Here is a 16,385-nt window from a genome sequence, read left to right as displayed (position 1 = left end):
CAGCTTCTTCAATTCACTCATATTCCTCTCTAAGTTGTTCATTTTTGTTTTTTCCTCAAATCTTTTTTCAAGGTTCTTAATTTCTTTGCATTGATTTAGAACATGTTCTTTTAGCTCACGGAAGTTTTTCATTACCCACCTTCTGAAGTCTGATTCTGTCATTTCCTCACACTCATTCTCCGTCCAGCTTTGTTCCCTTGCTGATGAGGAGTTTTGGTCCTTTGTAGGAGGTGATGTGTTCTGGTTTCGGGTGTTTTCCTCCTTTTGCGCTGGTTTCTTCCCATCTTTGTGGATTTATCCACCTGTCGTCTGAGTGGTTGCTGATTTTCCGATTGGGTCTCTGAGTGGATGTCCAGATTGTTGATGATGAAGTATTTCTGTTTCTTAGTTTTCCTTCTAACAGTCTGGCCCCACTGCTGTCGGACTGCTGAGGTCCACTCCAGGCCCTGCTTGCCTGGGGAACTTGCCTGTAGCAGCTGCGGAACCGTGAGGGTTGCTACCAGATTCTTCTTCCGCTATCTTTGTCCCTGAATGATGCCCGCCAATTGTCAGTCTGATCAGTCCCTTGTGAGGTGACTCTTTGGATATACGGGGGTCAGGGAGCTGCTTGAGGAGACTGTCTGTACTTTATAGGAGCTCAAGTGCTGAGCTGTGAGCTCCGTTGTTCATTCAGGGCTGCTAGGCAGGTACCTCTAAGTCTGCTGCAGCAGAACTCATAAAGCCCCTTTTTTTTCCTCAGGTGCACTGTCCCGGGGAGTTAGGGCTCCATTTATGAGTATCCGTTGCACTGTCCTGCCCAGCAAGGGGGCAGTCTAATCACTGCTTGCCTGCAGTGGCTATGCTGAGCTGCCATGGGCTCCGCCCTGTTGCCGTGGGCTGCTCCCTGCTGCCGTGGGCGCCACCCTGCTGCCGTGTGTAATTCCCTGTAGTCCTGTTTATATGGGTGTGCTTGTCTCTGTAGTGGCGGACTCTCTCTGTTATTGCAGGTTGCCCCCACAATGGCAGGCTGCATCAGCAATGGCAGTGTAGCTCCGTAGGGGTCGAGTGCCTCGGTAATGGCGGACGCCCCTCCACCTCCGAGCTGCACCGTCCTGGGTTCAGCCGTGCTTGCGGTGAAACTCTCAACCCCGAGTGTTTCCAATTGCTGTTTTGTTTGTTTTTGTCAGGGTGGGACCCACCGAGCCTCATCACCTGGCTCCCTGCCTCAGAGTCCTTTTTTTTTTTTTTTTTTTTTTAAGTTTAGCAGTTGACTCTCTCACAGGTGTTCCAGTTGCCTGCTGCAAGGGCACCGGGATATGTGTGATTTCCCATGCAGCGACCCACTGTGCCGGCTCAAACCACGTTGCTGCTCGGGAATCTCCTGGGCTGGCTTTCTGTTTAAGTCTCGTTTAATCAGATGAATGTGCTAATCTGCCTTCCGAAATATCCTATTGCTGGTTTAACAGGGCAACCAAACCAGCGTATGTTGTACAGAGTGTGGCTGCGCTGCGGCCTCGGCCCAAACAGCCGCGCCGTCCCAAACAGTTGCGCAGCCCCAAACTGCTGCGCGGCCTGTGGACTCTTACACCTGGGAATCTCCTATCTGTGGACAATAAAGGTCCATATGGAAATGCGGCATCCACTCACCCTCTGCGGATTGACTGGAAGCTGCAATCCTGAGTTGGTCCTGCAGCGCCATCTTCCTAAGTCCCCCAAACTCACCTTATTTCAAAATAGAACCTAAGTAATAAGTTTAGCAAAGAAAATAATATGTTCTCTAGTGCTCCTGGGCTGTTTTTGTTTTCAGTGTGAGAAACACGCTCACCCATTTAAACCCAAACAATGGACTCAGAGGCATGAAGAACAGTGAAAGTGATAATTTTAATAGTGGTTTTGCAAGATTGGGTATCTGGTAGGCAGGGACACCGAGGGCAGCTATAGCAGGTAATTTATCTCCTAGCATGCAGGGTCCTCACTGGTCAAGTACTATGGGGTTACAGTCTTCCTGGACGTTGCCTAAGTTTTATTATCCCCCATTATAAGGTTATACCCCATCCCCTTCCTCTGTGAAGTTTCAGTTTCCCATAAATGAAACTTTGTTCCCTTTTATTGGCTGACCCTTCCTCTACATTTGGTTTGCTTATTGTCACCTTCTAGGTGTGTGCTTTGTTACATTTTCAGGCTGGCTGCCAGTCCTTAGATTTATCATGCCTTGAAAGTGGACCATTTAAAATGTTTTCTCATGAATTTCCTCCTCTTTTCTATTTACTCCCTTTGGTTTCATTTCTATTTAAACCCTTCTGGTCCTTGGATTGCTTTAGAAGTTGTTTACTTTTTTTTTTTTTTTTTTTTATTTAGGAGAGTGAGTTTAATTTGGTTTCTAACAGTAGCAGTTTATTTTGCTGGTAAGTTATGAGCATTTGCTTACTAATAGCTGTTTTAATTAATCTCTGCTAGTCCCCTCACACAGGGATAATACAACAAACCACTGCTATTAAGACTCTTGCCACAATTATGAGAGATACAAGGATTGAAGCTACCATGCCATTCCATTTTTTAAACCAACCTTCTAGCCAGCCCGTAAGTGGGTTATTAATTCCAGCATTTTCTGCCAGTTTGTTGGCTATAGTTGCTAGTCCCTGTAAAGCTTTTGTGATGGTTATATTTGGGGCAGTATTTTTGGGAATGAAAATACAACATTTCCCACCCGGCATAATACATATGTTTCCCTTTTTTGCAGGCATTAGTCTAGCACAAGCCTGTTTTCCCAGGCCATTTGGCTGGTGGCATTTACCTGGCTAGCCACCTCCTGAGTATAATTGATGAATCTGTGTTGATTATAATAGATGTAGTTAATCTAATCCACATTCTTATTATTAGTTGACCACTAGAAGAGTGCTGACTTAAACCTGGCAGATATTTGGTTTCGGGCCTTAAATTCATTAGGCATCCCCCTCCAGGGACTCCTATTAAGTTAACATATATATTGGCATTAAAAGACTTTGTTAAATAGGTTTTGGTGGCCATGTGTATTTTTGGGTATCTTATGGAATGCCAGGATGAGGGGACTGGCCAATTGGACTAAAGCACAAATCGCAGTCCAATCAGATGGTAATAGGTTATAGAGGTTCCTTTACTCACAATACCACCAGTTGTTAGCACTGGGGATATGGAAAGCTGAGTGATTGCCATTGCCTTACCACTGATGTTTACAATGTTGGTACAAGTTGAGAGTTCTCCCATGGGCCTATGGAATTCTACCTCCTGCCTAGAGAGACAAGAGGAGTGGTTTATATTCCCTGTAGAGAACGAGGGCATTGCTCTGGGATTTGACCTCGCAATGCAGGAAAGGGCAATGACAAGTCTTAAAAGTTTCATTTTCCCATACATCCTTGTTCTGGTATAGAGTCAACAGGCCGCGCATTCCTTCAGGATTGGTATTTTATCCTAGGGGAAACAGAACCACCTGAGCCTGAGGTCATCCAGCAGCACACACGTAGCAGTTCTCTTCTTGAGAGCTTGTACTGAAAATTTAACCCATCAGACCCAGGCATTCACATCCCTGTGCCCTGTTTCAATTTCTAAGATTTGCCTTAAATTATTTACGTCAATTATTTTTGCCCTTTTAGGGTTATTATTTGGTGGACTAAAGTGTTTATTAGCATTTGGAGTTGGAGTAGCCCCAGGCAAATGGGAGGTTGAGTTTTTGATTAGTTTGAGAACAAATTTGCCCTATGGGGTCTTGCCCTGTGATCTTTGCTCCTAACCCATATCCCCAAGACTCTACTTTTGGTTTATGGCTGGATTGTTAATGGTGATGAGTATAGGATTGCATTTTAAATTCTGGAAGTTATTTGACCAGGAGCCCTTGGAGTGTATTCTTTTAGGGTCTCCAGCGTGGAGTTACCCACCCCAAATTTACTGTCCAACCCTGAAATTGGGTAATTTACCATATATCATGCCAGCTGAGGCAGGATCATGTACTACTGTAACTTGTATCTGGTTCAGGGCAAATAAATTTATTTTCCTGTGAGAGCTGTCTCTGATTTTCCAAATTCCCACAAGGTAAGACCTGGCAAGCATTAAATCTTATAGTTCAGGGTGCTACCGTCTTGTTACATTAACTACCAACCTGATTTGGTAGGAAGGAGTTCCGTTGCCAGTTTCCGTTTTGACCTTCCGCTTTTTGTATAGTAGGCCATTTTAGCCATATTAACTTCCAGAAATGAGGCCAGCCCATATTATCTTTTTAGTTTTTTTTTTTAAGAGTTAACTTTAGGGGTTCCTTAGGTGACCCATGCATTTTTTTTTTTTTTTTTTTTTTTTTTTTTTAGACCGAGTTTCGCTCTTGTTACCCAGGCTGGAGTGCAATGGCGCGATCTCGGCTCACTGCAACCTCCGCCTCCTGGGTTCAGGCGATTATTCTGCCTCAGCCTCCTGAGTAGCTGGGATTACAGGCACGCACCACCATGCCCAGCTAATTTTTTGTATTTTAGTAGAGACAGGGTTTCACCATGTTGACCAGGATGGTCTCGATCTCTTGACCTCGTGATCCACCCACCTCGACCTCCCAAAGTGCTGGGATTACAGGCGACCCATGCATTTTTTACAGTTTTTTCCCCATCCTTTCCTGGGTCTCTTTTACCAGTCCCTTGATTGGACTACAGTGAATCTACCTCCATTTAGCTGTTTGCATGGCTGTTTGAATGATTTGGAGCACTTGGTAGGAACCTTCCCAGCTTGCATGGAGCTTGTCTTCTTTCCAAGTCTTAATCAGCACCAGATCACCAGGCTGCAAAATTAAGAGGCAGAGTTCAGAGTTTGAAGTCCTTTTAACCTAAAGGATGAGGGGGTGGTGGGGGGTGGAAGATATGGCCAGTATGTAATTTCTTAAGAACTGATCCTTGGTTTGTATAGTAGGGAGATTTGTAGCTCTGCCCACATGTAGGAGCCCATATAATAACTAGTAAGGGGATAATCCCAAACTTTTTCCTGAGGCTGTTTTAATCCTAAGGAGTACTACTGGGAGACATTTGGTTCAAGGCATTTTAATTCTTAAGATTAGTTTGTTGATACGCGTTGTTTGTTTTTTTTTTTTTAGGCGGAGTCTCATTCTGTCGCAGGCTAGAGTGCAGTGGCGCGATCTCAGCTCACTGCAACTTCTGGCTCCCTGGTTCAAGCGATTCTCCTGCCTCAGCCTCCCAAGTAGCTGGGACTACAGGCATGCGCCACCACACCCAGCTAATTATTCTAATTTTTAAGTAGAGACGGGGTTTCACCATGTTGGCCAAGATGGTCTCCATCTCCTGATCTCGTGATTTGCCCGCCTCAGCCTCCCAAAGTGCTAGGATTACAGGCGTGAGCCACTGCACCTTGCCTGGTGATACACTTTTTGAGAGTTCGATTTATTCTTTTTATCTTTCCAGAGGAAGGGGGATGCCAATGGGTGTGATAATTCCATTTAATTTGTAAACCTTCCTTAATTCCCTTTAACACCCTTGAGGTAAAGTGGCTCTCATTGTCTGAATTAATATTTTCCACCGTAAAGTGGCTCTCATTGTCTGAATTAATATTTTCCACCAAGCCAGATCTAGGTATAGTTGGTTTTCATATTACTTTGACCACATTCCCAGTGGTGGCTATTGGAAGGGGAAAGGCTTCTACCCAGCTGGAAAGGTGATTTACAATTACCAGTCTTCCTATTTGGGGCATTTCTTCCTATTTTGTAATTTACGTGAATGCTTTGAAATGTTCTTAGTTTAGGAGGTATTCCTTCCATGGTCTGTTTTCTTTCTTTCTTTTTTTTGGAGATGGAGTCTTGCTCTGTTGCCCAGGCTAGAGTGTGGTGGCATGATCTTGGCTCCCTGCAACCTCTGTCTCCCGGGTTCAAACAATTATCCCCTGCTTCAGCTTCCTGAGTAGCTGGGACTACAGGTGCATACCATCATGCCAGGTTAATGTTTGTATTTTTATTAGAGATGAGGTTTTACATTATTGGCCAGGCTGGTCTCGAACTCCTGACCTCATGATTCCCTGCCTCACCTCCCAAAGTGCTGGGATTATAGGCGTTCAGCCACCACACCTGGCCTGGTGGCCAGTGTTCTAATCACCTTTTTGTTGATCCTTTTGACCGTTACACAACTTCCACATACTTGTTTAGTGAGGGTATAAATACCTAGACACCCATAATTCCTAAGTATGGCATCAGAGAGAGCCTGGAGTGCCCAGTGACTCCCTTATTAGAGGTTTTACTCACACTAGCTCTCACACTGTCCACCATTATCTTGCTGTCTATTCTGGCTTTGTGCCTCCTGCTGCCGGCATTCCTGCAGCTGCACTCCCTGGCTTTCAAGGCCACTTCTTAGTTACAAAGTTAACTTTCACAAGGCCTTGCCCTACTGAGCCCTCCAGATTTAATCCAGAGTATTTTCTCATTTGATCTCTGAGCCTCTGTAGTAATGCAGAGGGAGTTTCCTCTTTTTCGTACTGAATTTCGAATGCCTCTGAGCCGTTTTGTGTCCTAGGAGTGGACTGTAATCCTTTTAATTATTAGTTTCCTAAGATCCTGCATTCAGGCGGGTCCCTGGGATTATTATTCCAGATGTGATTGACACTTGGAAATTTTTGTTTGGCTGGCAAGACTTTTTGCCTGTGAGGGTGTTGCCTCTCCCAGATGGTTATGACCACTTTCCTCATTATTCTGCTTTCTTCTGTGTACAGAATATTTATGATATACATTATTTAGCCTAGGTGTAAAAGCTGGGTCCTAGGAATTGGTCTAGCTGGTCTGCTAAACTGAGGCGATTTCCTAGGAATGGTTTTGTTTCCTTTTTTTTTTTCCTCTTTTTTAGTATAAGTGGTCAACTAAAAATTATCTTCAAAGAAATAAAACCAGAAGTATGTAAATAAAAAACCCAAGATAAAGAAGCAGGAAAGCTGACATCATATGAAGTAGCGGTAATTCTTGGATCAGAAGAGACTTTAAACAGAAAATATGTATGTAATCTTAGAGAAAAAAATATATTACCTCGGTAATGTAAGAACAGAATAATTATTTTAAAAATCAGAACAAGAAAGTTCTTGAAGATATTGGCATCTTGTTTTAAATGGTGGTTTAGAAGATAAATTGAATAAAACTCTTCGGAAATAGAGCAAAAAAGCAGGCCTATTTATGAGAAATTTCAAAAAAAAAATGGAAAAAAAGGTTAATTATCTGAAAGCAATATAAGAAAACCTCTGGTGCTTAAAGATACCGATTTCCAGATTGAAAGGAAGAGGAGGAGGAGAAAGGGTCCCAGCACAGTGAAAAAGACTCACTTGTATTCATATTCTTTGAAATTTTAGTATAACAAGGGGGAAGATCCTAAAAGCCCCTTAGGGAGTGAAAAAAAGAAAAAGATAACCTATAAAGGAATGAATATCTGATGAGTATAACTAGAGTGTAAATTCCCTAAGGGCAGAGAATTTTTGTTCATTACTGTTACAAAGAGCTCAAGAAATATATTTTGAATAAAAGAATGACTACAGCATATGTCTCACAAATAATGCTGAGGGTATAAAAGACAGTGAAGCAGTGTCTTCAAAGTTCTGAAAGAAAATAACCTAGAATTTGGAACTATGAAAAGTAAGAAGTGTGAGGTAAAATAAGGATATTGCCAAGCATGCAAGGACTTTGAACATTTACTTCCTAAACCATAAACTCTTTCTCAAGAAGTCATTTAAGGGTATGGACCAGTAAAACGATGATGGAAACTAATAAAGATGACATGGTCAAATGAAATAGTGTACTAACTCAGAAATTGAGTAAAAGTAATTCCAGAATGACAGCAGTGCAACAGGTATAGAAAGTAGTTGTTTTAAATTAGAATAGGACATTCAAGGAAAATGTCTTTAGGAGGAAGAATGGAATGCACCTCAGGCCACTGGTAGATTAAGAAGCTGGTAGATATTAGGGATGTAAGAAACATTTTTTCCCTTGAATAGGAAAAAAAGAAAATTAGGAATTAAAAAAAAGAAAACATGTATAACCAACATGTAGTAACCATATAAAATGAAGGATGAGTTAAATCCTCATCTTTCATAGTCTAAAATTGCTAACTCAAGATACAGCATATACATAAAGGTATAAGCCATTAAAATGGTTTCAGGGAACAACTTGGATAATGAGACATTTAATTTAAATAATAATATATTTATTAAAAATAAATATTTTCTTTATTTTTATGGAACTCTGGATATATGGGGGGATGAGCGAGGAAAGAACACTGTTTTGTGTATTCTACCCCTTTGCCATGGAAAGTTGGTAGGCATCTCAGATTTAGATAGGATAGCTCATAGAAGCTACTTCTGCTATGCAAATGTAAACAGAAATAATCTTCATCTTTACCATTTAACCAACTTTTAATTATATTATTGGAATTTAAACTGAAAGTTGTTGACAAGGAACATCAGTTATAATTTACTGAGCATCTCATATGTATTTGAATTACTAATGTAATTGTTGATATTTACCAAGTTCTTATTGTGTGTTATTGAATTATCTCATTTAACCCTCACAAGAATTCTCTTAGGTAGTTACTATTAATATTACAATTTTACATATAAAAAAATTACTTATATTGCAAGGTAAACTCTCCAGATTTACACAGCTAGTGAGTGCTAGAACCACCCACTTGCTTGTATCATTATCCTTTTCTTAAGACAATTTTTTTCATATGTAAATATTTGTTCCATGATTGTAGTGAAAAATTCAGGCTAATTTATGTATATTTTAATACTAGTACTTGCCATAGGAATTGTTGATTTTAGATAATAATAGCGTATTGTGATAGAGACTGTGATTGCTAGAGACTCATACATCATGAGTAAAATCAAAGATAAGTTTTTTTGCCTTTTAAAATCTTCTAAAGAAAATTTCAAACAAATACAGAATTGGAGATATTAGAATAATGAATTTAAAAGTCTTCATCAATCAGTTTATGTAATCATCAACTCACAGTCAATTTTGCATAATCTCTACCCTTACCTAACATTTTCCTTTGGGTTATTTTGAAGCAAATCCCAGACAATTTTATTTATAAATATTTCAGCATATATCTCTAATAGATAAAGATTCTTAAAAAAAAAAAACACACTATCATTGCCTCACCTTTAACAATATAATTTCTTAATATTATTTATGTAGTCAAAGGCTGGCACAGGCCTGTATTTCTAGCTACTCAGCAGGCTGAGGTGGGAGGATCTGAGCCCAGGAGTTCAAGGTTGCGGCAAACCATGATCGTGTCACTGTACTCCAGTCTGGACAACAGAGTGAAACCCTGTCTCTAAGAACAGTAAATAAATAGTGTTTAAATTTTCTTGATTATAATTTTTTAATACAATTTATTGTAATCAGGATTGAAATACTGTCCATAAATTGCACTTGGTGGTTGTTTCTTAAGACTTTCTTATTGTATAAATACCCTCTTTTCTCCTCTCTCTTGTACTGCTTTCAATTTTTTCAATAAAGAATCTGGTTTTTCCTGTAGAGTTTGCCAGAGTCTCCATTAGTTTTGATTGCTTTCTTGTACCTCGGTCTCTCAAGTACTTTTTAGTGTCATTTACCTTTAGAGGCTTGATTAGATTCAGATTTAGTTTTTGTAAGGAGGAGGGGAGATTACTTCAGAGATATTGTGTCCTAGCAGAGACACATGGTTGTTACTTTTCTGTAGTGATACAGCCATTTGTGATCATTATATAGCTTCATTATTTCATTAGCAGTTGTGAAATGGCACTTGTCTAATTCTGTCATTTTAATATTTTATTTTTTATTTGTTAAGTAGAATAATTTCATAAAGAAATACTTCCCCTTATCTAATATTTTGTTATTTTCAGATAAAGCTTTTTAAGGGTATAGGCAAGATGTATGTGTGATTTTTTTTTTCTCTTTATGGATAAATTTTTAAATTAAATGAGATGGTTCCCTAGAATCTTCCAAAGGTAAATAATTACGTTTTCCTAAAGTATATCATATGAACTCAAAGATTTAAACACTTTTGATATGTTTAAATTCTTTGCTGATATAATTCGTATTAATGACAAATTTGCCTTGTCTTTGGCAAGTAGTTCTGTGAGGTTGGCTCCTGAGACCTTTTGACTGATATTCCAGTCAGTAGTGTCTGATAGCTTCCTTGCTCTCTAGTATGACCAGATTGCTATATTCTTAGATTAATTTTGTATGTTTCCTCCCTCAGACATGGAATCAGGTATTTCACAAGGAACTTTAGGTTCTTTCAATGGGAAGTGGTATATAGACACTGCATATGGGTTCTAGGAATGTTCCCAGTTTTTTCCTTGTTTCTGGAATTTTTTTAGGGGACAGAGCGAAGAAGTTTCTTTAGAAAATAAATAGATAAAAGCCATCATAAATTCATACTTACACTCATAATTCAAATTTTGAATGTCAAAGTTTTAAAACTCCTATTAGTTTATATTTACTTCTTCCATGTTGAGAATTCTAGTGCCCAACTGCAACAATAATAATTACTCACTTGTTTTATTTCACAGTACATATGTATAAGTCTGAGAATAGCAGTAGCAAAATATGGTTATTGAAATAGCTTTACAAATTTTTTTGCACTTTTTTTTTGGTCATTATATCTCACTAGGAATATAAAGTCAAAGTATGGCCTGGCAGAGTTGCTCACACCTGTAATCCCAGCACTTTGGGAGGCCAAGGCAGGCTGATCATGAGGTCAGGAGTTTGAGACCAGCCTGATGAATATGGTGAAACCCTGTCTCTACTAAAAACACAAAAATTAGCTGGGTGTGGTGGTGTGCTCCTCTAGGCTCAGCTACTCAGGAGGCTGAGGCAGAAGAATCCCTTGAACCCAGGAGGCAGAGGTTGCAGTGAGCTGAAATCGTGTCACTGCACTCTAGCCTGGGCCATAGAGCGAGACTCCGTCTCAAAAAAATAAAAATAAAATAAAATAACTGATAAAGAAAAGTCGAGGTATAGTGTTGTAAAGTCATTTGAACTGGTTAATTTGTGTGGTTTTATCACCAACCATATTTGTTGTTAAATTGATTTATCTAATTTTATTTTGATTTATGGGAATTGCTTTTCAAAAATCTAATTTCTAAAAATTGTCATTTCCAATGTTAAATTTACAAAAATTATATACAAAGAAGTCTGGCTTCTATCCCCTTCCCTAAACTGCTTCCTTCCTTTCCCTGTAGCTGTCTTGTTCAGTAAGCTTACTACCAGCACATGTGGCTTCTTAAATTAAAATTAAATAAAATTAAAAATTAGTTCTTCAGTTATACCAGCAACATTTCAAATGCTTAATAGCCACATGTGGCCAGCTACCATCTTGAACAGCACAGATTATAGAACATTTCCATCCTGGCTAAAAGTTCGGTTGGACAGCCCTATCCTAGCGAACCCATTTTATTTTTCTTAATTATTTGATTTCTCTTTCTACTTAAAAATATAAAAAATTATGTATGTTACCCTTCTTCCTAGGTAAATGGTAGCATACTACATGCTTTTTTACATCTTTCTTTTCTCCGTATATCCTAGAGATATACCTTTTTTACATCTTTCTTTTCTCCGTATATCCTAGAGATTATGCTTGACTATGAGCAATACAGAGATAGTAGTCTTCATTCCTTTAAAGGCTTCATAGTATTATGTATACTTCATTATGTGGATGTTTATAGTTTGCAATACCAGTTCTTGTTGGTCATTTTGATTGTTTTAGTTTTCTACTTGTAATAGAGATACCATAAATAGTGCTGCCTTGTGCGTGCCTTTTCATGTTATTACTAGAAGCACTATACTTTTAATACTAATTTCATCAGTGGGATTTTTGTTTTTTCTAAATTGGATTATAAAAGTAATCCAATTTCATTGTGTTAGAATAATAGAATATGTTAATGGAGAGATAAAATTATCTAAAATCATGTTGTCAAGTGCCACAATTTTGATGTTCATCTATTCCTTGCTTTGGAAAATGTTTTCAGTTTCTGAATTCATATAGGAATAATAATATTTTCAGTATTTTTTAAATGAATATGTGTAGTTGAGATCATACTGTATCCACTAATTTGAAATTTTTCTTTACAATAATACTATAAATTTTCCTTAAATACAAGCTTTCCATAAACATTTTCAGTAGCTTCATGATATTATGCTATATGGATTTGTACAATAATTATTCCTCAATGATTAGGCATTTAATTTGCTTCCATTAAAAGTACTGTACTATATTAAATATTTGCCTGTAACTTTTCTCCTGATTTTAGGGTTTCTCCTAATTTATTGGAATCCAGAAATTGTATTATTGTACCAAAGGTTAATGCATAATTAAAGTCATATGTATTTTTGCCAGCATTTTTCCCCAAAAACTCTATGGATAGCAACTCTGGCAGCATTGAGTATTGTTATTTTGAAAAATCTTTAATAATTTGATAGTTTAAAATGATATTTAAGGTTATATTTCTGTGTCTATCATTTGTGTTGCCTTTTTGGAGTTTTATCAGGTATTTTGCCTATTTAATATTTTTTTTTTTTTTGAGACGGAGTTTTGCTCCCGTCGCCCAGACTGGTGTGCATTGGTGCAATCTTGGCTCACTGTAACCTCTGCCTCCTGGGTTCAAGTGATTCTCCTGCCTCAGCCTCCCAAGTAGCTGGGATTACAGGTGCCTGTCACCATGCCCAGCTAATTATTGTATTTTTAGTAGAGATAGGGTTTCACCATGTTGGCCAGGCTGGTGTCGAACTCCTGACCTCAGATGATCCACTTGCCTCGGCCTCCCAAAGTACTGGGATTATAGGCATGAGCCACTGTACCCAGCCATCTCTTTAATTTTTACCTCATATTTTTCTCAAAGGATGATATATTTATGTGTTGAAGTTGGTAACATTTTTGTTACCATTTGTTTGCAAATGTTTCTCATCAAGTATTTTATATTTTAATTTATTTTTGAAAAAATATACTTCAGTTTTACATTTTTTGTGTGGTCAATCTTGGATATTTTTCTTTGTTCTTATTAGCCAGTTTGTTCTTTACTGTCACCACTACTCCACTCTCATGCCCTCCCCACCTAAAAAAGAAAAAAACTAGTGATTTGATCATTATTGTCTGTTAAAATTCAGCATTTGCCTCTAGTATAACTGTTAAAATTAAACAGAGTCAACTTCAGTTAACATTTATTCAGAAGCACTTGTATGTCAGGTACTTGTTATCTATCTAGGCTGTGACAGTCTGTTTTTTGTCCAAATGCTGTAAATAACTTATCTATGAAAATATTGATAAATTGTAGCCTCTTTTAAAAATTGTAAGCTATATATTATTTTGCTTTTAGTGTCTTTCATGGTAATTAACTGTAATCTTGTTCATGACTATATAGTAAGTTTCCTTTCCTATTCCTTAATTGCAGGGCAAAAATGTTTATTTTCTGAATGCTAATGTGAACTGTGGTCTACAAATACACTGTGGAGAAAACAGATTGCACAAAAATGAATATTACCAGGATCTGAAGACTGTGAAAATGTTTTTCAGTACTGTCATGGTCTCCTCTGGAGAAAAGAATCTATGAAATTGTGTGAATAGAGATCATTTTCAAAACAATGGGGGAAAGAGCAAGAAGTCCAAGTACTGATCAAGAAAGAAAGACAGGCAAACACCGTTATTCTTATTCATCTGATTTTGAAATGCCACAGTCTTCTGGCCGATCATCGCTGGTCAGTTCTTCATCTTCAAGTGTTAGGATAAAAAATGCTAAAAGACAAACTTCAGATAGCCAAGTACATCACCAAGGTAAGAATTCTTTAAAAGAGTCTGGTGGACCTAGAAGACTCATTTTGAGTGCTTAAGGAAAACGTGTATGAACGAAATTCTTATTCATATGTATATTGTGGTATACATGGAATTGGGCTGATTTGCATTTTAGATATGGGTTATATACTTGTAAGTATATATAAATGTTGCTTTGTGATACTATTTGTTATATTCAAAGTCATACAATATTCAGAAAAAAATAACTTAGTTAAGCCTTCTCATTTTGTTTTTTCTTTTTCCTAAATAAATGCTCGTCTTCGGGTTTCTGAGGTAAAGGTAAAAAAGTTTATAAAACATATGAACCTTTTTGTATATGGACATACCCCCCTCCCCCACCAGACGGAGTTTCGCCTTTGTTACCCAGACTGGAGTGCAATGGCGCGATCTCGGCTCACCGCAACCTCCACCTCCTGGGTTCAAGCAGTTCTCCTGCTTTAGCCTCTCGAGTAGCTGGGACTACAGGCGTGTACCACCGTGCCCAGCTAATTTTTGTATTTTTAGTAGAGATGGGGTTTCACCTTGTTGACCAGGTCTCAAGCTCTTTTTTTTTTTTTTGGGACAGAATTTCGCACTTGTTACCGAGGCTGGAGTGCAATAGCGCAATATCGGCTCACCGCAACCTCCGCCTCCTGGGTTCAGGCAATTCTCCTGCCTCAGCCTCCTGAGTAGCTGGGATTACAGGCACGCACCACCATGCCCAGCTAATTTTTTGTATTTTTAGTAGAGACGGAGTTTCACCATGTTGACCTGGATGGTCTCAATCTCTTGACCTTGTGATCCACCCGCCTCGGCCTCCCAAAGTGTTGGGATTACAGGCGTGAGCCACCGCGCCCGGCCCACGGGACATTTTTAATAGATTGAGTAAAATTACTTACTCTTGGTAACACAGTGTTGTAAAAATTCAAATTAAACCTAGGAATGGAATTGGGGCCTTTGATCTAATTTGTTTTCTTTTCAAGTGTGTTATAATCGAAACTGGATTAATTATTAGAAGTAATTTTTGTTTTTAAAATGTTACTGGAATGGAAATAGGTATTCATACATATTTGACAAATCTCTTCATCTCAATAAATCTCTGGTCAAGAAAACCCCATTGTAGTTAGTAACACAATATGTAAAGTTTACCAGAACATCATAGAAAAATAAGGCAAATGAGTTAATTACAGTGTACATTCATAAAAGTAGCACAGGAGTAGCTTAGAATGGTGAGAGTTTAGATTGCAAGGCAGGAAGTGGTAAAATTGTGGGCCGAAAAGGGAAACAAGGGATCACATTATGAAACACCTTGCATTCTGTGCTAGTATATTGACTCTATTTTTCTTGGGAATAGTTAACCATTGAAAAGATTTAAGCAAGGGTATAATTTAACCTGCCTTTATAAATTTTTACTTCAAAAAATAATATTTTCTCATTAAAAACTACAAGGATATATATTCCTTTTGAAAGAAACCCTTTCATGGACCGCCTCCAGTCTATCTCCTCAGGGATGTCCATACTTCTAACCATTTGTAACAATTGGGAACCTTATTCTTTTTCTTTGTAAGTACAATGCTTTGTTGTTTTGGTCTCTTTTTCCAAATCTGTCTCAGTGCTTGTTATGATTTTGTGGTTGAGAGCATGATCCCTTATTAAACTTTTGCTGTATAATTGAGAACTAACAAAACAGATGTTAGGGTTGAACCTTAGAAAATGCATATTATTCTCAAGAAATACCTAGGGTATTATTGGTACAGAATACTTTAATTTTTCCTTCATTCTCCAGAAGCAATTTAGGAGGTCACCCAATTAAGGAGTTAGAACTTTTGTAAGCCTTACCTTATTTGGGAAGATAATGGAGAAGAGCTATGAAAAACAGTTTCAACATCAGCCAGAAAATTTCAATTATTGTCTTCAATCTGACTTGTACTGTTTTCTGCTTTGCACTGTCCTTTGAATTAAAATCTGTTGGAATTAGTCTGCCTTAGACCAAGTAACAGGACCAAACTGATACATTTCTGTAAACACTAAGTTACTTTTTCTTAGTTTAAATTGCGATCAGTATAGACTAACTTAAGGATGAAACAAATGTGATTAAAACAGCATTTTAAATGAATTTTCGGGTTTGTAGGTTTGATAACATATTCTTTCTTCCCCCTCCTTAATTTTCAGCATACTTTATTTTTTTTGCATAAAATTTATACTGTATCAGAATTTATCATGGCAAAATTTAATAAGTTTTGGTTATATGTTTGTTTATTATATATTCTATTTTTTGTTTTTTCAATAATATAAACATATCTTGATTTTTGGTGGATGCATAATTTATTTTTACTATATTAAAAAAATGAGTCAAATTATTTTTAACACCTGAAGGAAGAAAAAGCAATTTTCCACCCACTTTTTGGGAATGACTTAGCAAGGAGAGATGAAAAATGATATACACAACAATCATCTTTCTTCTCTTATTAGCACTTGGTAGTTTAAAATATTTCATCTTGATAGTATTTAAAATGAAAATATAAAGGTAGATGAAAGCTGGCAATATTTGTGAGTTCAGGTTAATGATCAGTGTATAGTTATACTAATAGAATATGCTAAAAAATT

The 16,385-nt window shown here is 37.8% G+C and overlaps 2 protein-coding genes across 5 annotated transcripts in view; one reads left to right on the top strand and one right to left on the bottom strand.

Moving 5' to 3' along the window:
* The window catches only part of LCA5 (lebercilin LCA5), a 69,838-nt gene that overhangs the window by 12,454 nt on the left and 40,999 nt on the right, over nucleotides 1-16,385 (top strand). Inside the window, exon 2 of the mRNA XM_002746752.5 lies at nucleotides 13,402-13,781. Coding sequence (XP_002746798.3) covers nucleotides 13,592-13,781 — 190 coding nt within the window. The 5' untranslated portion in view covers nucleotides 13,402-13,591. The remainder of the gene's footprint in view (nucleotides 1-13,401; nucleotides 13,782-16,385) is intronic.
* The window catches only part of LOC144582171 (uncharacterized), a 131,678-nt gene continuing 119,205 nt past the window's right edge, over nucleotides 3,913-16,385 (bottom strand). For all 4 annotated transcript variants that reach the window (XM_078369609.1, XM_078369617.1, XM_078369610.1 and 1 more), the window contains one exon: nucleotides 3,913-4,771. In XM_078369609.1, the coding sequence (XP_078225735.1) occupies nucleotides 4,652-4,771 (120 nt within the window). In that variant the 3' untranslated portion in view covers nucleotides 3,913-4,651. The remainder of the gene's footprint in view (nucleotides 4,772-16,385) is intronic.

This window comes from Callithrix jacchus, chromosome 4, assembly GCF_049354715.1.
Source record: "Callithrix jacchus isolate 240 chromosome 4, calJac240_pri, whole genome shotgun sequence".
Lineage (NCBI taxonomy): Eukaryota > Metazoa > Chordata > Mammalia > Primates > Cebidae > Callithrix > Callithrix jacchus.
This window is presented reverse-complemented; position numbering and strand designations above follow the sequence as displayed.